The 25247-nt window shown below is 52.1% G+C and overlaps 1 protein-coding gene and 1 non-coding gene across 15 annotated transcripts in view; one reads left to right on the forward strand and one right to left on the reverse strand.

Moving 5' to 3' along the window:
* Positions 1–25247, reverse strand: part of LOC134007335 (CLIP-associating protein 1-A-like) — a 26772-nt gene continuing 1525 nt past the window's right edge. The window contains exons 3-41 of one of the 14 annotated variants that reach the window (XM_062446718.1): positions 23076–23154; positions 22826–22929; positions 22618–22709; positions 22424–22499; positions 21849–21946; positions 21509–21579; positions 16672–16806; positions 16461–16543; positions 16181–16273; positions 15710–15855; positions 15493–15628; positions 15192–15262; positions 14982–15041; positions 14422–14499; positions 14153–14320; positions 13687–13733; positions 13345–13524; positions 12979–13002; positions 11776–11871; positions 11487–11648; positions 11147–11251; positions 10794–10856; positions 9748–9845; positions 9470–9493; positions 8858–9102; positions 8518–8581; positions 8037–8200; positions 7501–7723; positions 7288–7383; positions 6290–6427; positions 6007–6113; positions 4736–4883; positions 4386–4617; positions 4198–4254; positions 3778–3971; positions 3442–3570; positions 3024–3230; positions 2672–2788; positions 1–2478 (exon numbers count right to left, since the gene is read on the reverse strand). In XM_062446718.1, the coding sequence (XP_062302702.1) occupies positions 2392–2478; positions 2672–2788; positions 3024–3230; positions 3442–3570; positions 3778–3971; positions 4198–4254; positions 4386–4617; positions 4736–4883; positions 6007–6113; positions 6290–6427; positions 7288–7383; positions 7501–7723; positions 8037–8200; positions 8518–8581; positions 8858–9102; positions 9470–9493; positions 9748–9845; positions 10794–10856; positions 11147–11251; positions 11487–11648; positions 11776–11871; positions 12979–13002; positions 13345–13524; positions 13687–13733; positions 14153–14320; positions 14422–14499; positions 14982–15041; positions 15192–15262; positions 15493–15628; positions 15710–15855; positions 16181–16273; positions 16461–16543; positions 16672–16806; positions 21509–21579; positions 21849–21946; positions 22424–22499; positions 22618–22709; positions 22826–22929; positions 23076–23154 (4497 nt within the window). In that variant the 3' untranslated portion in view covers positions 1–2391. Of the gene's footprint in view, positions 2479–2671; positions 2789–3023; positions 3231–3441; positions 3571–3777; positions 3972–4197; positions 4255–4385; positions 4618–4735; positions 4884–6006; positions 6114–6289; positions 6428–7287; positions 7384–7500; positions 7724–8036; positions 8201–8517; positions 8582–8857; positions 9103–9469; positions 9494–9747; positions 9846–10793; positions 10857–11146; positions 11252–11486; positions 11649–11775; positions 11872–12978; positions 13003–13344; positions 13525–13686; positions 13734–14152; positions 14321–14421; positions 14500–14981; positions 15042–15191; positions 15263–15492; positions 15629–15709; positions 15856–16180; positions 16274–16460; positions 16544–16671; positions 16807–17759; positions 18043–20051; positions 20349–21508; positions 21580–21848; positions 21947–22423; positions 22500–22617; positions 22710–22825; positions 22930–23075; positions 23155–25247 lie in introns of those variants that run through there. The other 13 variants (XM_062446719.1, XM_062446720.1, XM_062446722.1 and 10 more) reach the window with 13 other exon arrangements.
* LOC134007988 (U4atac minor spliceosomal RNA) lies at positions 23529–23657 on the forward strand. Its single transcript, XR_009928099.1, has one exon. It is a non-coding gene; the product is annotated as a U4atac minor spliceosomal RNA (small nuclear RNA).

The raw sequence follows: 25247 nt of genomic DNA on the forward strand, positions 1-25247 counted from the left end.
GGTTTTATTTCAAGTTTTATTTCAAGTTTTTGCAAATTCTATCACAGGAGAAAGTGAGCAAAACATGAAAATATGTACATTTGTCTTAATACACAGAAAACACAACATAATATAAATATAGTATGGGGTGAAAGGTGAGGCTAAACAAAGGCATGCATTGTAAGTGGTTTACAAGGTACAGTACAGTATATAAGAGCCAACACACCAATGGAAAATATTGCCATTACATCATCGGTTATAGCTTATTTACACAAGCATTAGTCTTCAACCTAGCACTTTTTTTGTAGTATGTCGAAATAAGGGAAAAAAAGACTTCCAATTCAAATGTACACAAACTGTTAGTATCTATTATAGTAGGCCGGTGTGTTGTAGAAATAAAAAAGGCACACACAGATACACGCAGATAAGACACATGACTTGAGGATAAGGTGGTTTTCAACCTTAGCCAATGTGACTGACACTGCAGAAAAAGGCTACCGCATACAACTTTGGTCTGGTGGGGGAGTTAGCTTGCTTGCGTTGACGTTCATCTACTGTGTGTTGGATATACATTGTACGAGCAGACTAGATTCACACAGGCAGCAACATCTTCTACCTAGGGTCAGCACGGGGAATGTAAGAACCGATCTTGTAGTGACTTGCACGTTCCCGTCCATGCAAAGAACAAGGATTGCTGACCAGTTCATAAAGTTGTGAGGCGATGATTCAAAGTTACATGCTGTACAAAATACTCGGTTTTTGCGACATGCAAAGGTCTAACAAAGGAATACTGTTGGGCAATGTCATAAGACCCCAGTGTACGCGACATTCTGTCCGTCGCTGATCAGATTGGGTTCTCACATTGGAGGACAAAAATCAAGACAATGTTAACTGTAACACGACATGTAACAGTCAATTCCTTTCAGAGACGGAGTAAGGCTTGATAGTCTTCAGTAACACGCTGCTCTTGCCCATTCACAAAACTGTACCTGGAACATTCAGAATGGATACAGTACTTACATTGCCAATGTTTAGCGCTGTGATTATTATTTCTTTAAGCAGCAGTAACATTTTATAGGTGCACTTTAAATGTCGATACATCGATCAGCTGAGAGCATCTCCAATGAGGATGGAATTTACAGTGCTTTGACATGACCAGTCAATCCAAGTTGGATTTGTGTGAGTACTTATTGCTCTTCAAAGGCTCAAAAGACTAAACTACCTGTCTTCAATTTGAGCCTTTTCCATTTTCTGAAACTCCAAATGTTGACAATGTTGTCCCGTTATTGTCAAATTCTGATTATAGGTATTGCCCAATAGACAAATAAGTATTGCCTGTTTGTTTTCTTGCAAAAAAAAACTTTGCATTCCAACAAACTACTTCACATTTTGAAAGTTCAAAAACTCTAATGAGTGATTTACATTCAATTTAGGAAATGATTACAAGAGTACTAAACACCTCAGTAGTCTTGACTCACTTGTTACAGCTTGTGGATGTCCAAGCATAAAAAGTTGACACTTCCACCAACCCTTTCTCTACTACTAACTAGAGGTGGCATTGTGATCCATTGAAGAAGCCATACCATGGGCTTCATTCATTATTGGGCCCAAACCATTGTGTTTAAGGGAATTTCTGTCTCTAATCTATACAGTCTTATAAGTGTTTAACTCTTGTTAAAGTAATCACTGGCCAGCCAAATGATAATTTGCCACCAATGCAAAGGGATGTTTAAAAGATTGTTTACAGAGCATTTCCACCTCTTCACAAAGACCACTTAACAAACGTATCGAAACATCTCCATGTAAAACTGCGTAAGGCGGCGCAATACTATATTACTGTGAAAAATGCATTACTATTCCCAATGCCCACAACTTGGTTCAAAACCCTCTATCCATTCCACAGGATGCAATGAGGCAGTAGTGTACAGAGCAAAACTCAGTCTGACATCCCAATCTCCTGGGAAAACTTTACCGTCATCCAAAGCTCTTTTTTACATTCATTATACTATATAAGGTGTAAAGTGTCAAATTTCAAATCTAAAACGTGGAATTAAAAAGTGTACATGTATATATATATATATATATATATATGTATATATATATATTTATATATATAGGCACCTATAAAATACATAAACATACACTAAACAAGAAAAAATATAATAATCATAAAATCAATACTGATTGCGAGAGGCGAGGGTTTCCCCGAAGAGGAATGCGGCCTTCATGAGTCGGGAGTCTATCTGAGGAGGTGTGGAGAGAGAGAGGCACACACACCATTGTCTTTCCCTCAAAACAGAGCGTGTGTGTATTTAGATGCGCGCGCGTGTGTCTCCGTCCTGGCTGCGGTGTGTGGTGTGTGGACGGGTGTGTCCAGACCCCTGGGGGGAGAGGTGCGGCGGGGCGAGTGGGTTAGCTGTGGGAGGAGATGTCAGAGGAGCTGCTGCTGTTGCTGGTGGAGGTCTGGGCTCTCTTGATGTACAGGTTGAGCAGCTTCATCTGGCAGGAAGGGACAGACAGGCTGGTTACTACAGCACAGGCACTCAGACCCTCCACACACTACAGAGACTTCAGGGGGTAAATAAACCCTCCGTTTCCAGATCCCTATGTACAGTCTGGCCTGTATGGCCTGTATGAATCTGAAGTGAGTGTAGCCGAGAGCCAGGCCACTGAGGCTGGCCGGCTGCTGTACCTTGCTCCCCGTCAGCTGAGCCAGGAAGGGCTTCAGCTCCTCACCAATCACAGAATAGATGGCCACCAGGCAGAAGACGCTGGCCTTGCGCACGCTGCTCTCTGTGTTGTCATAACCCTACACACACACACACACACACAGTTACTGTCCAACACTATATGACACAAACCCGAAGGCTAGAGGGAGCAAAACGTGCCTTCAAACTCTCCCAGGCATTGTTCTGTATTGAGGGATCAACTATGACCCCCACGGGCAACAAATGAGCAGCTATCAAACAGGAACTGTAGTCCAACAATCAGACCCCTCCGGATCCCCCCCCCCCCCCCAACGCCAGGTCCTGTCTGGGTGGTACCTGCAGCAGCCCAGGGATGACGTCGGGCAGCAGGGTGGGCAGGGAGTCCTTGGCGATGCGCTCGATCACCTTGGTCTGCATCTTGATGGCGGCCAGGTTGATGGGGTAGTCGGCCGTCTGCACGATGGGGCACAGCACCTTGATGCACTGCTCTGGGTGGATGGAGCCGGCCAGGGTGGAGGCGGCCTCCTCTGCCGCGCGCACCACCTGGAGGAGGAGGGGAGGGAGGAGAGGAGGAGGGGAGGGAGGAGAGGAGGAGGGGAGGGAGGAGAGGAGGAGGGGAGCGAGGAGAGGAGGAGGGGAGCGAGGAGAGGAGGAGGGGAGCGAGGAGAGAGGGTTTTGATCCACATGAATGTCTCCGTTCCATCCCAAGTTTCAGGTGTAGCCCCGGCAGCCGGCCTGCCGTCTCTGCGCTCACCTCCTTGTGGGAGTCCTTGTGGGCCTCCAGGGTCTTCATGATGGTGAGCTCGGCGTAGTTCTTGAATCGGGCCGGCTGGTTCCTCAGGATCTCCTTCAGGACGCGCAGGGCCAGCGCCCGGATAGTGTGCTGAGGAGAGGAAGAGCAGGGGGACGAAGAGAAGGAAAACATCACTGACTGTCACACACACACACACACACACAGTTTACACAAGATGACAATCTGTACTAAATAATATTGACTCTAATCCCAATCCCCCTCAAAAGCACCACTTAGTGTGTAAATGCGTCCACAGTGTGTGTGTGTGTGTGTGTGTGTGCGCGCCGTCAGCCTCACGTCCTTGTCCCCCAGGGTCTCCAGCAGCAGCAGCAGCATGGTCTTGAAGTGCTCCTCCCACACGGCGGGGCTGTCGTCCCTGGCCACCTTCAGCAGCTCCACCAGCGCCCCCCGGCGCTCCTCCGGACGCTCGCTGGCCACCGACAGCTCCTTCAGCAGCTCCGCCACCAGCTCCAGCTGCTCCGCAGACCCGGCTGCAGGCGGAGGCAGGAGGCACATCAGGCACGTCAGTACGCCGGAGACGGCAGGAGCCGTCTCACACTCGTGGCGGTATGGTGGCAAGTGCAAAGGCAGCGTTTGTTGGGAGTGGTCGTTTATTTGAGATGTTTACATAGCCTGCGCTTGCCTTTTCCCCTAAATACTTGATAATAGGATCAATATAATATATACGATACAAGTTTTAGCAGAGCATGTCTTTACCAGGAGGGAAGCTCTTGGGGTGCATGATCTTGTTTTCACCACAGTCCTGGTGACGCCCTGCGGGGGGCAGTAGAGGAGCATGAGAAAAGAAGAAATCCCGGAGCTTTTTGACCTCTGAGCCCCAAATCCCCCCCCCCCCCCCCCACACACACACACATACAAACACACACACACCCCCGCTGTCTCACCGTCTCGCAGCGTGTCCACGTCGTCCTCGTACACCGTCTCCTTCAGGCTGGCCTTGTCGTAGGCGCTGATGCTGTCGCTGTAGTTGTAGGGGTTGTAGTCGCGGCCGCGCGGGCCGCAGAAGGACCTGGGGGAGGGCGTGTTCAGCAGGGACGTCTTGTTGTCCAGCGCCATGCGGCCCCCCTCCACCACGTCCACCCGGGGCTCGGCCTCCGACGCCGCCCCGGACCCCGTCTGGAGAGGAGGAGAGGTCGCTAGCTTCAATATACTGGACGTTTGAGGTGGTCAGGAGATTGAGCTGGGGGGAGGGGGGGGGGGGAGGGTACTGGGGTGAGGACGACCGGGCACCCACCACGTCCTCCCTCTTGCCGTCGCGCCTCATGGGCTCGATGAGGTCCTCCTGGCTGCGGAAGCTGAAGCTCTGGATGGCCTCGGTGACGCCGCGCAGCGAGCTGTAGATCTCGTCTGCGTTGAGGTTCTCTGTGTCGTACTCCAGCATGCTGCTCCCGGGGGCCGGCCCGGGCGGGAGAGGACAGGGTTAACACACACACGCGTCACGCCACGCGCGTCACGCCACGACACCGCCGGACGCGGACGACACAACACGCCCGGAGCTTGGTTTGCCCCCCGGGGTGAATCTCAGAGGTGATACTGGACTGGTGTACGCGACGCATAATGGTGTTCAGGCACGAGACGCACAGAGGAAGGCATGGGTGAGTTGTGACGTGCGAGTGGTCAGAGGTTCCAACACAACACAGATCCTCTGCAGGATCCACTTGTGTCTTTGACCAGAGCAGGTAGACAAAACAAACAGAAAGGTGAGTGCGAGGGACATGCTCACGGCTGGGTGAGGATAGCACAGACGTAGAGTAGGAGGAGGGAAACACGGTCACAGTTTCTTCCTTTTCTTAGATCAGCAAAGAGCCTAATATGAAGATGCTGTTTCCCCAGGTGCTTTTGAAGGAGTTACTTATAAGAGATTGGTTTCCTTTATTAGTGCCCCCCCCAACCTCCCATACTGTGACCATCCCCCCCCTCCCCTCCCGCTGCAGAGGAGCGTTACCTGGGTGAGTAAGCACGCCGGAGGGTCTTGAGGGAGGGGGCAGCGGGGTTGGAGAGAGGAGGGGGGAAGGGAGGGGGGTACTTGGAGAGCCCGTCGGCACTCCAACCCCACAGACGACTGAAGCCACAGGTGTGGGGGGGGGGGCGGGGGGCAGAGGGGGGGGGGCAGCAGAAAGTTTCAAGGGAGAAAAAGAGAGATGTGAGAGAGGGAGGAATAGAAAAAAAAAAGCAGTATAGAAAATCCGACTCCATGTCAGAGCCACTGATAGTCAGTTATTAGTCAGAAGCGTAAGTCAGGTATAAAAAAACAAAAACAGCAGCGAGAAATGACATTATTTTGGAGAGTGAGCTGCTGTCTGGTAAAGGGGTAGTGTGTCTCTCAGCCATGCGCTACTTCAGCGTGTCACCACCAGGTCCAGGGGACCAGAGGACCAGGGGACCAGGGGACCAGAGGACCAGGGGACCAGAGGACCAGGGGACCAGAGGACCAGGGGACCAGAGGACCAGGGGACCAGAGGATCAGGGGACCAGAGGATCAGGCCAGGGGTTTCCGGGGCCTACCTGGGGGACAGCCCTCCGTGGGAACAGTTGGTGGGCGAGGTGAGGGGGCTGCTGCGGCTACTGGGGTGCCGGGGAGGGGTGCGCCCCACCATGGAGCACGGAGACCCCTGCCACCAGCACAAGGAACACAAACAACACACTTCAATAGACAGATCCAGTAGATACAACTAGCAGACACAGTACAGTAGACTGTGGATAGATGGATGGATATTTAACTATCTAAATATCATTTGCACAAACAGAGCAGTCATAGGGGTGTTTTGGGTGGGGGGGGGGTGGTTACCGTGGCGCTGGAGTTCCTCAGGTGACTGTGGAGCAGCTTGGTGGCTCCGTCCTGGAAGGTCTTGGGCAGCGCCCCCAGCAGCATGGTGAACTCTGGGGTGTTCAGCTCAAACAGGGAGATCAGCACCACCTGGGCCGCCTGGCAACGGCACACACACACACACAGATAGACGCACACACACACACAGACACACACACACGCAGACACACACACAGCCACAGATAGGCGCACGTACACACACGCAGACACACACACAGACACACGTGCAGCCACACATTCAACTGCACTGTGAGTGAGACTTAAAGAGCCCAAGGTGAACACTCAGACACCGGACGCTCATTTACAAATACAATGTACAACGCAGATATCCCACAGGGGAGATACTTTGTTAAGATTTGCATTCAGTTAGTTTGACGTAGTCAGTTCGAACCCTAAACCTAAGGCCAGTATTGCATCTTTCCTGGCGTTAGGCTAACTTCATGCACCTTGAGTCAAACCTGTAAAAAAGCCCAGATCTACGAGGACAGACAAGCAGGAGCAGAGTCCGTTAACAAAGTGCAGCGGTCCATCTTTTAGACTTGCATATTCACAGCCACACCAGTCCCCACTCCCTCCCCCTGGTTAACCTTCCCTGGTTACAGCCAGGGAAGGTTACTGCCCCTGGAGAAAGCAGGACCTAGTCTGGATGTGGCAGGACAGGCTGGACAGAGAGAGAGCGAGAGAGAGAGCGAGAGAGAGCGAGAGAGAGCGAGAGAGAGAGCGAGAGAGAGAGCGAGAGAGAGCGAGACAGAGAGCGAGAGCGAGAGAGCGACTGATAAATAGAAACATATCGATTTAAATAACGATACGCAGAGAGAAAGACAGAAGGACTCAAAAGACAGAGAGAGATAGATCGGGCGAGCATCTATGTGGGAGGGGTTGCGAACAGGCCGTGCTTCGGGGACCAGAGGCGAGGGTTAGGTGTCATGGTCGTTGGAGGAGGAGGTGGGGGTGTCTACCTGCTTACACCTCTCCTCCAGGTTGCCCTCCCCAGGCAGAGAGGCTATGGTGCTGGGCCTGCCTGAAAACTCCTCCCCTGCCCAGTTATGCAGGGCCTGAATGCACCACACGTACAGTTAAATAAATGACGGAAAATGTCAACAAACAAACCAAAAAAAAAAAGAGCGAAGCTATAAGTGTGCTTCTGAAGATGCTGGCCGGGCCACACCCACCTTCCTGACGTCGGAGCTCTTGGGCTCGGTCGTCCAGGTGATGACGCGCGACACGGCCAGGCGGGTCTCGCTGGAGTTGACGAAGTCCGTGGGCTCCATCTGGCGGGCCAGCGACTCGATGTACCTCAGGATGGACACCTTCACCTTTAGGTTGGGGGTCTGGGTCTGGTCCACGATGAAGCGCATCAGGATGTTGAACTGCTGGTCGAAAGGGAACGAGTCCCTGAATGGAGGAGAGCGAGAGCGAGACGGAGAGAGAAAGAGAGAGAGACGGAGAGAGAGACAAAGAGAGAGAGAGACGGAGAGAGAGAGAGAAACAGAGAGAAACAGAGAGAGAGAGAAACAGAGAGAGAGAAGGGGGAAGGGAACATTAAAAGGGCAGTTCTGTTGTAAAACCTTAAAAAATGGGCCTTGAGAGGTGTAAACAACTCTAAACTGTTTCTGAAGCATTTACACCCGCATATAATAGCGTAGCCAAGGCCAGCTCTACATAGAAACCAAAACTTAGGACTAAAAGCATTAGCTTTAGCTCAGACCTGGTGACATCCAGGGCTTTCTGGACCTTGGCCTGGACGGAGCCCAGCAGGTCGGCCCCCATCTTCTTCAGCAGCTGGGTGAGCAGGACGAACAGCCAGTCCTGGAGGTCGTCTCTGTGTAAGGTGATGAAGTCCACCAGGGTCTCCAGGAACATGCTGAACACCTGACACCAGACACACACACACAGGTCAGACAGCAGCATGGCTTAATGATACAACACACATGGGGGGGACATCAAGTGTCCCTAAGTGACCCCTTCTAGAACGCGTGGATGTGTTACTCGGAAGGCGACAGAACACTTACTCTCTGGTGTTATAGTCCACCGCAAAGAAGGCCATGCAAGGTAACAAACAAAACAACAGTATGTTAGTATGGGAAATGTAGTTTAGTTTCACAACACACTTTGCATTCCCAATGTTTCAAGCATGCGTGCCGGTACAGGAAGTGATGTCGGGTTGGGGGGGAGGGGAGAGGTATTACCTTGCTGTGTGGGTCTGCGAACATCCTCGTGAAGATCTCACACAACCTCTTCAGCTCCACGCGGCTGGGAGAAAGCACACAAAAGACAACCACGCTTTATCGATCGCCGCAGGACACAATGAGGATGAATCAAACACCGTTTCGGCTCTAAAAAAAAGCTTTTAAAAAAACGCAAAAAGCTTTAAAGGAACGGCTGCACATAGAAACACAGGAAACAGAAACACATCAGCGTGTGAGTGTCGCCGCGAGTGAGTGTCGCCGCGCTCCGGGTTCTGGACGGGGGGCGTTCCCCCGGAGCGTTCCCCCGGAGCGTTCCCCCGGAGCGTTCTCCCGGGCTCACCTGAGGATCCTCTGGCTCTTCAGCAGGTTCTGCAGGCCCAGCAGGCCCTCCTTCCTCTCCGACCAGTTGGAGCTGGCGCAGTGGTTGAGCACCTCGGCCACGTCCTCCGTCTGCCGCATGTAGTGGGGCAGGCCGCCGTTGCGCGAACTGTACGAGCGCTCGGAGCAGGCGCTGCTGGCGTCGCTGTTGGCGTCGTCGTCAGAGTAGATGCCCGGGGACTCGAAGCGCCGGCGGACGGGACGGCGCTGGGGGAGACGGAGGGACAACCTGGGTCACTGAGGACAGGAGGCCCCTCGCTACAGGCTACCATGCAGCTACGCACGAGGGAACAGAGACAGCCGTGCGGATGGTCTGCCCCCTACTGGATGGGTGTATTGTTGCTGTGAGCTGTCAGGTGGTACACACTACCGTGCATGGGTGCGTTTGACCGTGAGATATTCTAAGGTTGAACAGGGTTATTAGATAAGCAGTGATCCATCCACGACCAAAGTCATTACACTGTGCTGGATTGATCGTGGATCATTGGAAAATGGAATGGATTACACATGCGACATCAAATCTTTGGTTAAGAGAAAGTACAAGTTCTCACACGCGAGGTCAATAAATATCTACCTTGTTCCTGGAGTCTCCTAACAGCTGAAGTTTACGACAGTCAGGGAGGGAAGGGGTAGAGACATGTCAAACAAGCCGCAGTCAAATATGCAAACGCAGCCCTTTTACTGTATAAGGACAGGATTCTGTTGGAGTCGTTTTGGACATTTCTGTATCAAATGTAGCTTAAATTATCCTATTCACCGCCTGTTTCCACAGAAAAATTACAGGTGGTTGGATAAAGGCTGGATGGGTTGCCAGGTTACACCGTAACCCCCACTCCTCAGATGTGTCCTTACCAGGGCGTCAGCTACCGCTGCCTCCACCTCAGTCCCCGTGTTGAGGATCCTCATGGCGTTGACGGAGGCCGAGATGCGGGCCTGGTGGGACAGGCGGTCTGGGGGAGGGACACAGGAGGGAGGGGGGTTTAGCCTCTGAAAACACCAGGAAACACAAGCTAGGATAGAGCCGTGCACGGGGGATTCATGGTTCATGAGAGGGAGGCCGACTGAAACGTAAATACGTAAATAAAACCAACTGCCTAAACATAAGGATGAATCAGCACCAGCAACACAAGAGAAAAATGTAATTTGTATCTAGTTACTACAAGCATGACTGAACACAGCACAAAAAAAAGAAAATAACTTAAACCTTTAAAAGCCACTTTCAGTAACTAAAAATGCAAAACACCGCCAACATCACAAATAAACTATTAAAATGCCCAAAAAATAGCACTGTACTATGCAAATAAACATCTAAACAATTATGGATGGAAGAATGGGTGAAAGACGTCCACAATTCACAAGGTGCTGAACCTCTGCAGACCTCACAGGCCTGTCCAAGCCCACGTCCCTCCCAGCTAACAGCCCTCCTGTCCAAGCCCACGTCCCTCCCAGCTAACAGCCCTCCTCTCCAAGCCCACATCCCTCCCAGCTAACAGCCCTCCTGTCCAAGCCCACGTCCCTCCCAGCTAACAGCCCTCCTGTCCAAGCCCACATCCCTCCCAGCTAACAGCCCTCCTGTCCAAGCCCACATCCCTCCCAGCTAACAGCCCTCCTGTCCAAGCCCACATCCCTCCCAGCTAACAGCCCTCCTGTCCAAGCCCACGTCCCTCCCAGCTAACAGCCCTCCTCTCCAAGCCCACATCCCTCCCAGCTAACAGCCCTCCTGTCCAAGCCCACGTCCCTCCCAGCTAACAGCCCTCCTCTACAAGCCCACTCCTATCCAGCCTGAAAGGGCTGCGAGGCGGCCCCGCCCCTTGTGAAGAGTGGAGGGAGCTGCGGCTCTCGCGTCGCCCCCCCCTGGGGGTGACAGAGCTGCCCTGCTCCGGGGACATGCAGGTCACCTGACTGGCTCAGAGGCTCTGTGGAAGAGAGGGCGCTGGTGGAGCGAGAGTGGCGTCTGGATGCTAGAAGTGGGGGATGCCCGGGTTAGAAACGTGGGTAAGTCCTATGACCTTTCACACGTACATATAGCATTCATATCACGGGTTTGATTAGTGAAAATACATTTGAATGGAATACAATAGAATAGAGTCAAATAGAATAGAATACGTAACAAAGAACAAATGCAACTGGTAAGTGACGGCATGCAGAAGAAAGTGCTGGAGTGTTCCCAGGGTCTAGGTGGCAGAGGCAGGCCAGGGGCTCTAGCCCCCCCCCTGGGGGCCTGGAGGAGGGAGGGGAGCCTGGTACTCACCCAGGGGAGAGAAGCCCCGCGCGGGGCTGGTGTCCCTGCTGCTCTCACGACTGGTGTCGCGGCTGCAGCCCTGACTCATGCTGGGCCGGGGGATGCGGCTCCGCGCTAGCGTGTGGTGAGGAGGAGGAAGGGAGGGAGGGAGGGAGGGAGGGAGGGGGGGCGCAGAGTGGAGGTCGGAGGAAGAGCTTTTAGCTAGCACACATACACACTCGTAGAAGAGCACAGAGATAGAGAGAGTTAGTAAGGGGCCACGCTGACAGACAGGAGACTGGGAGGAGAGCGAGAGGAGGGGCAGCAGATAGGTCTGGTGCGTGGGGGGGGGGGGGGGGGTGCTTCCTACCCAGTCCTGATCTGCTGGGGCTGGTCTCCCGGCTGCAGCCCTGGCTGCGGGGCACTTTGGGCCGCCTGTCTGGTGGCGGGGCCGTGGGGGTGACGGTGGGGCGAGGGATCCGGCCGTACGTGTGGCTTAGCAGTCTGCCAGGGGAGCCGGAGCGACTGCCCGCTGTGACACACACACACACACACACACAGGAGTGATGTCAGACTCAGGTAAGGCTGGGTGTATGTGGAAGGGGGGGGCGGGGCATGATGATGATTATGATAGGAGACCCTCAAGGGTAGCCACTCACGTTGAGACTGGGACACCACTTTGCCACGGCTCCGCCCCCTGCTGTCCGTCACCGAGGGACTGGTCCCCGAGCTCTGTCTCCTGGTACGCACACGACCTGGGAGGGAGGGGGAGACATCCATTCAGTTAACATGTGTACATCCACAATATTGTGTGCAAGACTTACACTGTCAGTGTGTTTACATGTAGGCCCACAAAAACAGCAGGGTCTTTCAGGCGAACAGTATTCATGCCCCCAAACCGGCCCCAGTCCAACTTGACAACAGCAAGAGAACGAGACCCACAACAGGAAGACTCACGCCCCACACGCCACACCACACAGCTCATCCAGCAGAAACCGTTTCAGAACAAAGCTTTCGATCTGCGTTCGATCAGAACGTCGAGCGAGGGTATAGGCTGCGGTCAGGTCAGATCCACAGGTCGAAATACGTTCAATGAACCGTGGTTCCACCGATTGAGGGGCGACCTTCGACAGCGTGACCGCAGTGGCCTGGAGACGCGGGACATGGGGGGTGGGGGGGGTGCAGGGGTTGCCCGTCCTGTCTAGCCTGTCAGTCAGTCTATTTGGAGACCAGATCAATGTTTCTGCTCTCTGGCTGCAGGACTCAGTCATGATCCTGCTGAAGGCAGACAGTCCAGACCCAGTTCCACGCCACCGCCGGTTTCATCAATAATATCTGCCCGGCGGTCCTCATGCAAGGGAGACCCAGACCACTGGAACTCTGAGTTCTTCTTTATCTGAAAACCTCCCTGAGGGGGACAGCCTAGCCCAGAGGCAAACTTCACATATTTGGTAAGGTAAATGTATATACTGTGGTATAGGAGATCCCTCAATTCATTTCTCCTCCCAAGGTTTCGTAAATGTTTTCCCTCGTCTTCCTTGAGGGTTGAGGTTGGCTGAGGGGCAGTTCTATGGGCGTATGTGAAGCCCTCTGTGACATTGCTTGCAAAAAGGGCCACACAAATCTGATCTGACTATACGTACGTCTTTTATGAGTAAATCCAGTCTCTTCAGGGACAGGGGCACAGTACAACATGCAGACACACTCCATGCAAGTCCACACATGACCACCGAACAGTACACTGTGTGTGTGTGTGTGTGTGTGTGTGTGTGTGTGTGTGTGTGTGTGTGTGTGTGTGTGTGTGTGTGTGCAGACACACCACAGAGACATGGAGGCCCGAGCTCATCCAACACACATCTTACCCTCCACATAACCAGGAGTGCTGTCTAAGGGTCAGGGGAGGCCAGAGGAGACACAACAGGGAGATATTAGCACAACTGGTTAGCTTGGATGGTCTGTGTGTGTGTGTGTGTGTGTGTGTGTGTGTGTGTGTCAGTGTTAGTGGAGAAGAGAGGGGGAGGCTGGACCACAGCTTGACAACACAAGTGCGAGGCAGTGGATATCCTCCCTGGAAATCAGATCAGTTAAAGAAATGCTAATGCTATTGTCCTGTGTCAAGTCAGTTTATAGACAAATCATGCCCAGTCACAAATCAATTCCCCCTGACTGGGGGGGGTGGGAGGGGGGAGTTATGTATGTGTGTGTGTGTGGGGGGGTGTCAGTCTCACCTAGAGAGGCGTAGGAGCCGGGGGGCAGGGCGGAGGCAGAGCTGAAGGGCCCGGCCGGGGGCACGGCCGACATCCTGGTCTTGGCGTTGGCGCTGGCGGCGGCGTTGACGTCCACGTCGCTACGGGAGCGCTGCAGAGAGCCGGGCGTGGAGGTGGGCACCCTGCCAGGGGCCGCTTTAGCTGGAGGGAGGAGAGAGAGGGAGAGGGGGGGAGGAGAGAGAGCGGGGGGAGGAGAGAGAGGGAGAGGAGAGGGTAAAAGGACGAGATCGTTGCGGCTTGACTCACACAAAAAAGCCGTGGCAGTGCGCAGCTAGAACACATGCCGAGGTGGAGGGTCCTTACGCCTGCTCATGCTGCTCCCCACGGTGCCCTTGGTCGACTGGGGGCGGCTGTGGAGACAGGAGCGCACCGTTACCAGACAGACACAGCACTGTTAGGGGTCAGGTTACATGGTACACGGCCCACAGCAGGGTGGGCAGGGTTGGAATGGACCCTCATGAATAACTGGGACAACCCTGCTGGCCTGCTGCCCCGCGGGGCTGGAAACTAACACCACACCTCGGTCAATGAGACTGGGATCAATACAGCTCCAATACTACTGCTGAGATCAGTGACACAGAGACAGACAGGGTTAAAGGTGGAGGAGGAGAAGAGAAAGAAGACTAGGCCTAGATGGAGACAGAGACAGAGAGAGAGAGAGAGAGAGAGAGAGAGAGAGAGAGAGAGAGAGAGAGAGAGAGAGAGAGAGAGAGAGAGAGAGAGAGAGAGAGAGAGAGAGAGAGAGAGAAAATTCAAAGGGTTTGTTTACTTGAGGCTCTCCTGGGAGCTGGAGGAGGAGCGGTCGGAGGCGGGGAGGGACATGATGCTGTCAGCGCACTTCAGGTGGGACTGCAGAGCCTTCTGATAGGACGACTCCAGGGCCTGGAACAGCTGCTCCGCCTCCTTGTGGAAGTGGCCATGGAAACCCCAGTAGCACCTGAAGAGCGGCATGCAAGGTCATGGAGGGGAGGTGCACGGCAAATGATTTGGTTACAGACAATATTAGATTCCAATATGATATCACAATATATGACGTACTTCCTGGCGACTGATCTGGCCTCGGAGTCTGCATCGTGGATCCCCTTCTTCAAGGTCTCCATGAGGACGGCCACATGCCTGCGAGAGCACAGCCATCAGCTCCACACTGTCGGTCAGAGCATCCCCCCACACACACACACACACACACACACACTCTGCCCCGACACAGCAGAAAAACCCGGAATCAATGAGAAAGGGAGAAGTCCCTTGGTCTCTGAAAAGGGGGGTGGAGGAGTCCAGATCTGGTTTCACTGAAGAGCCTCTCTGTCGAGGGGGGAAGGGGAGAGGGGTAGAGGAGGGAGGGAGGTGGGAACACAATGTGCCAGCAGAGATCTCCTCGGGTCATCGCCATAGAAACTGCTCCCCCCCCCCCCCCCTGACTAAGGTGCCCCACGTTACCCGAGAGTGAACTCACAGGACGCTGGGCGTGGCCGGAGAGACGGCTGGCAGGAGCGGGAGAGGAGCCGCACGTCCTGTGTGCTTGCTCTTCTCTAGTGTGTGTGTGTGTGTGTGTGTGTGTGTGTGTGGGGGGGGGGGGGGGGGGGGGGGTATACATGTACCTCTCCAAAGAGTTCATGGGCCACTCTTGCAGCAGGAGGTCCAGAAACTCATAGCAGCGCCTGCAGACACACAGCAGCCACGTTAGCACGCCCAGCACACAGTCAGTTAGTGTGCTGGTGAAACTGAGAGGAGACTATCCTGAGAGTGACAACACAGATGAGACGTGTGTGTGCGTGTGTGTGTGTGTGTGTGTGGGGTGGGGTGCTCACCTTCTCACAGCCACAGACTTAGACGTGCAGTTGCTGGTCATGATGGGGATGAGGCGGGGGTAGTGTGTGTGCTGCCGGGGAAACAGAGGGGCCGTCACTCAACCTCGGGGACACTCAGAGACGCACGGAAAACTACAAATCTCCTCACCGATGTCTCTGACCTAACCAAGGCCTAACGACGCAGGTCGAATCATAACAATAAAGGGTTTGGAAACAGCACTGTCGGACAAGACGTCGACCTTAACCTACATAGGACTTGGGAGTTCAGAGAAGGGTGAAAGATTCTCCACAGCACGCTCACCCTGATGATGATGCGGATCACGGCCATGCCCGAGGTGGCCATGACTTTGGCACTGTTGGGCACCAGGTTGAGGAGCGCGGGCATGATGGACTCGGCCCCGTGGTCGAAGCGGTTCCCCAGGACGGTGGACAGGTGTCTGGGGGAGGGACGGGTCATCACAAACACATGGAGCCTCGCTAGTCGTGTGCTGGTCGCGTGCCGCAGGGCGCGTCCTTACCCGAGGGTGATGCAGGCCTCCCTCACCACCTGGGAGCGCAGGTCTTTGGCCGACTGTTTGAACGCCGCCTCGGAGAGACGCAGCTGCTGGGGGAAGCCGTCGAAGTCGGCCGCCCCGGCCAGGACGAGCGAGCGCACCTTCTTCAGCTGGGGAGAGAGACACAACGGGGGAGAGACACACCGGGGGAGAGACGCACCGGGGGAGAGACACACCGGGGGAGAGACGCACCGGGGGAGAGACGCACCGGGAGAGAGACACACCGGGGGAGAGACGCACCGGGGGAGAGACGCACCGGGGGAGAGACGCACCGGGGGAGAGACGCACCGGGGGAGAGACACACCGGGGGAGAGACACACCGGGGGAGAGACACACCGGGGGAGAGACGTCAGTCGGCTGAATGGGACCGTTCGATGCATTCGGTGGGGATGCGGGTGTGTGGCGTTGCCGGTGTGATGGAGGAAACAGCCTTACCGCCACGACACGGTGCTCCCAGTCTCGCTTGTCGTCGGACAGCACCTCACGCACCTTGGCCATGGCATCCTCCATCTCCCTGTTGGAGTAGAGCTGAACACAGAGAGAGAGAGAGAGAGAGAGCCACAGAGAGACATGGAGACAAAGGAGGGAGAGGGAGAGAGAGAGAGAAAGAGAGAGACAGAGAGATCATGCAGATGAGCAGTGGCCCCTTTCCATCACCTTCTATAATCCAGTATGACCGCTTGTTACTTCAGGCCCTGATGTGTGCCTGTCCTACCTGCATGGTGGGCACATCTTCAAAGGCACGGACAAAGTCCTCCTCATCCACAGCCCCGGCCCCGGCACCCGTCCCATCCCTCCCTGAGGAGAGGAGGAGAGGGGAGCCCAGATGGAAACATATCAAACTCGTGAGCTACTCCAAAGTCACACTTGAATGCTTTTTTGACAGGACAGCTGACTTGACTGACAGGAGCTCCGGCCAAACCTACCTGTGGACTTGGTGCTGGAGGCGGAGCTTGGGCGTTTGAAGGAGCCCATGCTCACCGTCTTCTTTCCCGAGGAGGCGCCCTTAGAAGACGAGGAGCGCCCACCGTCCACCGAGTCATCATCCTCAAAATTCTTATCTGGGGAGAGAGAGACAAGCCGGGAGAGACACAATGAGGCTGATTTATCTCCACCAGCCCAGCATTCTCCCTCCACGCAACTACGCGAGCCGACCTCTTCCTACACTACAGAGCCCTCCGCTGCATGAACGTCCGACGAGCCAATCCGAGCAAAAGTAGCTGTGGTGGGCTTGGTTTGGCAGCCAATCACAGTGGATCTTTTCCTGGGTGGGGATAGGGGGTTAAAGGTTTGTTGGTCAGAGTTCATCCTGAAGGGCATGGCGTGGTGTGCGTTGCTAGTTGCGCAGGCAGGCTACGCTCCTGTAGCTTTCCTCTCCTCCTCTCTCCCGGGACAGAGGACCTGTCCCCATGTAAGTGACTCCAGCCAGGAAGCAAGGAAGCCTCACAGCACAGGAATTCGCCATGCCAGCAATCAATTGACATGAATTATTCAACAGATACCACCACCACCACCACATATACAGCCTCCCCCCCCCCCCCCCCCCCCCACACACACACACACCAGGGAAGCACGCCAGGAACACACCAGTCATGTGCTATCCATCTCCCGGGCGTTTTCCTTCTCTGTGCAATCCGGACACCCCGTACACCACTCAATATACAGTTGTCAATATCAACACAAGGTGACACGCTGCAGCTACCTTCCACAGCCTGCGCCACGTAACCCGGTTACGACACGGTGTGGCTCTGTGACAGGGTTAACCCTTTCAGACACAGCGCCTCTAGTCTTCACTGTCGACACGCGTTCTCTCCTTGGCTCCTTTCAAGTTTTCCCTCATTAGTGAAGGCTGGGTGATGTCCCACACCGGCCGTCTGCACCCCGGCAACCACCCGGCAACCACCCGGCACCTCATCAATCATTTATGTCATCCGTCTCTCGTCAGGTCTCACTGCCACACACACACACACACACATACACACAACACAGCATGTGAAGAAAGAGCAGAGCTTACAGGCACAGATCCTCCTGCAGACAAGTTTCCTCAGCATGCCGACACACTCAGTCCTCCAGAGGCATCCGTCTTCACATCCTGTCCACAAGTGCCTTCGCTCAGCCACACACACACCTCGCCCCTTCCTGTCAGGACGGCGCACGTGTCCAGGCTCCTTCTCGGCTGCACGGTCAGCAAGTTACAAACCACACACACACACACGCACGCACGTCTATCTGTCCTCCATCGCCTTCACTCTCGCTCTCATGCAATGCAATCACACACACAAACACACACAACCAGCATCGTGTCCATGACTGCTACTCTATGTCCGTCAGAAGGGGGAGGGGGACGGCTCCACCTACCCTCGTCACATGGGGGGGGGAGGCTGAGTAGCAGAGGGGAGGATGGGCCAGACAGGGGATGGACCAATACTCTGACCTCCCACGCTGATTGCCTGGGTGTGGGTGGAGTCTGACATGGCAGACAGCGATCCGGACATCCTGATTGGAAGGAAATGGAAGTGGTGCAGCTCTGTCTGAAGTCAGACACAGCCTGGAGTGGAACCTGCTCCTTCGCCAGGTCGATACCAGCATGTAAATACTGGCCTTGTGTAGGCTGGCATGGTTTGAATAGTACACACAGCTGTTGACACGAGGCAAATAGAACTGGTGTGAATGTGAAACCTTCTCTTGTTCAGCCTAGACTATTCGTCAGCTAGATATGAGGAAGGCAGATAGCCTTAAAACACCGGGTCAGTAAATAAGCTTTGCACAGTCAAAAGGAACTTTTCGGGTTTTCCTAACCACAGTAGGATAGTTAATATCACAAGTGGAACACTTACATCCACTAGATGGCAGTAGTACCCTTCTTAACAGTGTGTAAGGAAACAATAGTTTCTGATTCCTTACACCAACAACTTCCTCCTGGCACCTTGATTATTGCTGCAAAGCATATCTCTCTTCAAGCCTGCTTCAAACTAGCCTCCCCTGGTCCTGCCGACCCACGGGCTGGTCCCTGGCAGGGCCCCTGGCAGGCCCTGGGCCTTAAGCCTCGACAGGTGATCTCTCAAACTCAAATTCAGGAAATGGCTTGGAGCGATGCATTCCACAGTCTTAAGCCTGTTTGGGTTCCCTGAGTCAGTGTCAGAATAGGAACATGCCAGTCTGCTGGTATGTGGCTGATCCACTCAGCTGTGTGATTAGATTTTGTCCTGATAAACACGTACATCTGGCCTGGACAGCTTTCCTTCTCAATTCCAAAAGCTGTGAGTTTTAGAATATATTTCATCTTTTGAATCTGAACCACACAAAAGAGCTTATTTACACTTAACAGCAGTTCATTCAAACACAAAACCATCCGTGAAACTTACGGTACCTAGCCTGTGTTTACAAAGAGCCCTGGGAGTCCCAACAACACAACTCAACAGTCCTTCTTCAAGTGATCCATGAAAAGACCCTAAGAACTGCCTGACAGTCAAAGCTGGGGTAGAGTTCCTCCATGGAACACCCCCCCCCCCCACTTCCCACCCACAACCACCTCCCCCAGACTGGACCCACAAAGTGACGAGGGGCTCTCCCAAAACGACCCGTCATTCCCGTCAATGAAAAACAACAAGGCTATCTTGGCTATCTTGGACTGAGGCTGTCTAGAAGGCATACAGGCACGGGAGCCAAGTCAGGAAAATAAGCGGACTGTCAACTCATTCCCTGGGAGAGACGCGAGGGACAGTTAGACGGTTATGGGCCATTGTCACTAACTGCAGCCTCCTCCAGTCTCAACGGAGGGAGCTTGATGTCCATTATTCAACACTGTCCCTGTCTGCAACTCTACCCTTCTGGCAGAGGGCCCTCTCTCCTGTCATCATTCACTCAGAGGGAGTGCGTCACTTAGCGGGGGTCTCTTCACAGGCACGGTCAACAGGATCAAATCGAAAGATTTCGAGCCAACTGAAACATCAACACAGGTGCTAGTTGTCTGATATCCAAAATAACATTCCTATTTTTAAATAGGTCACATATCTAGGACAGTAAAAAACAAGACTTTCCAGTCTGACTATTACAACTTCCTTCCTTCCTTCCTTCCTACAACAGTATCCTCTGGCATACCCGGCAGTATCTGAGCTATTAGCAGCCTATTCGTCTGTGTGTCTTCTCTCACAGCTAGGCCTATAAAGCAAACAGCAGACATTTCTCTAGAGTCCGTTCAAACTCCTACAACAGAAGTAAACAAACATACGAGGCAGCAAACGACCTGCGGTAATTCAGTGATGCAGTTTCTTCCTGCCTGAGAATAGCACTCTCATTCCTTTACCTGTAGACGCTTGTCTCAACTCTATTTATTTATCCCCGCGGCCCATTTGCTCCAGTCATTCAGCCAGCGCGCGAGGGTGAAACCTTGAGAGAGCCGTACCTTCTCCCGTCGTCATGGCAGGCCTGGTGAATCCACCCGCACAGAGAGACAAGAATGACAGAGAGAGAGGCTACACGGCAGATTTGCGGTCTCACTGTTGTTCTGCACTCCTCTCCACCCCCTCCCTTCTGGGTCTTGTGACTGCACGGATGACAGAATGCCACCCGTCTCCAAAATAGAGAGCGACTGCAGAGTCTTCCTCCGCCTCCCTCCCTCTCTCCCTCTCTCTCTCTTCCCATGCAGTTCACAGCCACACTGATCTCTGCTCCTTTTCCACTTGCCTGGACAGGTGACACTCATGAGACTGTCAGTGTACAGAGTGTGTCTGTGTGTGATATTGTGTGTGTGTGTGTGTGCATGTGTGTGTGTGTCAAGAGGAGGGAGGGGCAACTTGGCCTGTACGACTCATTAACCTTCGTGATGCAGAAAGAGGGGGAAACAGCTGCTCTTACAGCCGAGTGGTGAATGGAAAACTTTTGGGATGGAAAAGCCATTTTAGCAAGACTCAATGGTCTGTGCCCTCGCACACCATGTATAACATACACTCTTACACTGTCACCTTATTGTGTCTAATGTGGTCAGACATGGCCATGTTCAAAATGGAAAGTGGTTTACAGGTCTTCTCCTTCCCCAGAGGCTCCCTCTGGTGAGGAAAGTTAAGCCACATGATCGCTGCAACTAGGCCCTTGTGTGGAGCAGCCCCAGCAGCCCCGGGGGAAGGGAAACCATACGGCTGCAGCCCAGACACCAAGACCCAGCTCTCCTTTCAGTCAGCCCCGGTGCAGGAGAAGCCTGCAGCTCTGAGACAACTAGGACCCCTGACTAACACACTGCATACACACACACACACACCTCCATAGGCTGGCACCCGAGGCCACTACCAGTTGTGAGGGCATACTTAATACTGGTGGGCAAGCCCATTGTGGAGTATCTCTGATCGGTGCTGGATGTTTATGTGTGGGGGTTCTCTACCTGTCTGCTGAGGGATTTCGGTCTTGGGAAAAGAATGGAAGCTACGGGCGGGTCTTCACAAAGCACACGGCTCGGGTAGCGCTCGCTTTGTTAAGGAGCGCTAACACACCCCTCCGTGACCACAGGAGAACACAGATTTGTATGTATCGAACAAAAACGATTAGGGGTAGAGGTGAAGCCAAGAAAAGGCTTCTGTTGTCAGATTATCCAAATATATTTGTGAAATGCATGTCTGTGAAACCCAAATGTCTGGTTTCGGCTTAGAGTTCATGTCCATTGTTCCACAGGTAGGAGAAATCCACCCAGCTAGCGGGATACTGTCCATTGACTTGGACCATTGACTAAGTCCATGTGCGCTAGATAGAGGATGCAGGAGTTGTCCTCACCTGACACAGGAGATAGGATCATGTTCCCTGATCTTTGGACTTCATCAAATTTACTGAAAATGACATTCAACCTGAAAGTACAAAAATAGGAGGTTTTCAGAGGACATGGCCTGACTAAAAACCCAAACACACTATTACTCTTGAATTCACACAGACAACTTCTTCATTTCAGACTATGAGGCTGCCTCAGGAGACATAATAAATGGGTCATGGGATAAGTGATCACCCGCAAACAGCCTTAATGTACCAGCATTAATAGAAAAACCCAGAGGGAAGTAGCAGGCCGCATTCAGCACACTACAACTCAGTGGAGGGCCTACGTTTCCTTCCGTGTGCGTACCGTGATTGTGGTAATCCCTTCTTCCCCAGGTCCATCCTCACCCTCTCCCCCACATGCCTGTAGATCTCCACCAGGCAGGTCATGGCCCCGTCGCGCACCTGCAGGAAACCCAACAGGACACACACCTTCTCTCAAGAGTCCGTCTGGAAGGCACTCGATTGGTCAACGGCCGTAACGGCAACACAAGCAGGGGTGGGATTACGTTAGGAGCATATGGGTGAGACCAGTGGCCTTGGAAATGACTTCAGTTTAGGCTAGCCTGCTATTTAATAGTGGCAGTAATCTGTGAGCAGGAAGGGTGCATGGGTACAATTTCCTGTTCAACAGGGGATGTGTGGCTCCACTGATGACAGAACTTATAGCATTACAAGTTCAAGAGGCACAGGGAAAACATTCCAAACTAAAATGATCAGTTGTTGCTGATGTACTTACAATACACAAATAACTCGGGTGACAAGCTGTAGTGCTCCTCCCTGACCAACAGGGGGCTCTACGTCACCAATAATGCAGCAGAAAACAACGGTGAAAAAATGTATTTTGGGAACCTCGATATGGCATTATGTTCTGAACTGTACCTGGCTAGTGGGGTCTCCCAGGAGATTACATATGTGGGGCACAATTTTGCTGAGGGTTAAGCCTTGAGCTCCATAACTGAAACAGAAAAGTTACAGTTATTTAAAAAAAATATCATGACAAAATATTACATGATGCAAACACAAGCAGCACACACAACAGTATTGTTGGGCTTGTCTTAGAGTTGTAGACGTACACATTTAAGGTGGAGATAAGGCAGAGGCACACGCCCTCTCTGGTTCTGTTGTTCTTGTGTTTGAATCCTACCAGCAGTTTGTCCCACACATACTGCAAGGACAAAAAGGTACAAACACGTCAGCTTGTTGTTCATGCTACATGTTGGTGCTCATCAGGCCGGTCGGCCAGCGCTAGCAAGCAGCATGAATGTGTAGAGGTGTCCTCACTTGTGGGTTAGCAGCTTGATCCATGATCTTGAGGAGAAGAGCTTGGTCCTGTTCTCGAACTTGGTCCTTTGCATCACCTAACCGGTCTATCAAGCTTGGCAAAACTGATTTTTTGGGGGGAAAGTCAGATATATAAGAGTTACAATAGGTAAAATAATAACAGCTAGCTATATGTGATACATGAATATTCGAAACTGATGGCTGTTTGACTGATTTGTATGCTGATATCATTGAGACATCAGTAGTTTACCAGTTCCAATGTGTGTCCTAAACCGGTCCTGTAGTCTCGTCACGAAAGCTGCCAGCAAGTCCATCCCCAGCAAAGCCACCTAAAAAATTCAAATAAAAGTTCAAGATCAACAGAGTACAGATACAACGTGAACATAAAAATAGGTCAGTCATTTCATTACAGAATTAGTCTAAACACAGATTTATAGATACTTAACTGGATAATTTACAAAAGCTCTTCAGTAGCAATGCAGTACTTTGAATTGTGTTTGCAAAGGATTGTGGGTAATGGGGAAAACAGCAGTCTTTTTCTTCCGTATTACGTTGCTTTTACAAACTGAAGAGCTCAAACATCAATAACATGTCCAGATTAAGTAAACTGAAGAAGTTCTGAAAGTGACATTATATAAAAATTCTAACCATGACTGGGAACATTATGTCATTTTATAAGAAGTTTCCTCCCGGAGAGCAGTCAACTTTCCTTGTCATGGGGTGGTATTGGACACTCAATGAACGTGTAGTGAGAGTATCCATGCTAACACCATATCAACACATACGCATCACCTGAATCTCGTATTTGGGCTATGGTGCAATTTTTGGAAACCCTTATATACTTGGGTAAAACCATGTTAATGAAAATCGACATTACTGCCACCTACAGGTTAGATTTGATCTATTCAGTCTTATTCTAAGCAGGAAAACATTATGCAGTAAGAGCTTCTGATGGCTACAGCATGTCTGGATACAGAAAGTTCAGTTGGTTCTCTCATCACAAAGAAATGAATGAGAGCCAAGTCACGTAATGACTGTTATTGACAGCGTTCAGTTATTTCACACTCACTACAACTTTGCAGCAAGCCACCTGCATGTTCGTCCCACCTCTCTTATTAGACACACAAAAACATAAATGTAGCCTAAATTACACACACACACACACACGCACACACACACACACCTGGTTGGCTGCCAACAGCTCTGAGGGGTGGGGTAAGGGAGCCTACTGCAGTGCCTTCCTCCCCATTTCCTCTCACAGGCCTGCAGTGTTTCACTGGACCTGCCTCATCACCAAGCCATTGGCTGGCTGGCTGCAGCAACAGCTTTCAACAACAGATCTCTCCTCCTCACCTCTTCTCCTCCACTCTGCTCAGTCCCTCCTCTTCATTACTGACACTTGAAATGGACCTGCTAGGGATGGCAGCTACCTACCTAACATTGTCTGTAGCATCACAAACACCCCAGTCTAAGCTTCAAACTGTATTTTAAATCATAAGCAATTTGCTCCTGGCTTCTGCTTGTTGTGTGTGTGTGTGTGTGTGTGTGTGTGTGTGTGTGTGTGTGTGTGTGTGTGTGTGTGTGTGTGTGTGTGTGTGTGTGTGTGTGTGTGTGTGTGTGTGTGTGTGTGTGTGTGTATGTGTGTGTGTGTGTGTGTGTGTGTGTGCGCGTGTGCACGTGTGCGTGTGTGTGTAAGACAGCAGGTTTACATGAGAATAAATGGGTCTTGTCTAGGGTACTGACACTGGTAAAAAAAAAAAAAAAAAATTCTCACCACTAATTGTCATGGGAGCTTTGTCCCCATTACATTTTACAGTAATCGTTCTGATTGGAGAAGGCTACGTTTCCAGGGCAGCGGGTAGTGCAGCACTCGGATTGGCTGTGAGAGGTGAGCTGTTGGGTGTTAAGTGGAGGGTAGTGAAGACTGGTCGGTTTCTACAACCATGATACACTGTCATTACCAGTGTCCTCAGAGATCACACCCTCTCATACATTTCTTTTTCTGTATGCAAGATTTAGACACCACATCACATCTTATTCAATCAATTTGATTTTATGGGGCAGTATATCAAGCGTGTTTTTCCCCTGCAGTAACCTGCATGCATAATTGTATGCAGATTAAGTAGGCTACCGCTGGAACATATTCATTCCTTAACTCATCTGCTTCTACCTCTAGGGCAATCCCCTATTAACAATATAATAAGCTTCTTGCATACCATACATCACCCATGATCGGTCAGTTAGTGCAAGGATCTACACAGTAGTACCGTAGCACATGCATTAACCAGATTTCACAAAAGTCCAGAACAGTTTGTACCATCAGGTCTATTATAAGCTTATCCCATGGTTTTTAAGTCAACTCAACTGTTACAATACAGACTAGTGAGCTGGGGCTGAAGGGCTTAAAGGGAGAATAGTCAGT

This window comes from Osmerus eperlanus, chromosome 21 (genome assembly GCF_963692335.1).
Source record: "Osmerus eperlanus chromosome 21, fOsmEpe2.1, whole genome shotgun sequence".
In the NCBI taxonomy this organism is placed as follows: domain Eukaryota; kingdom Metazoa; phylum Chordata; class Actinopteri; order Osmeriformes; family Osmeridae; genus Osmerus; species Osmerus eperlanus.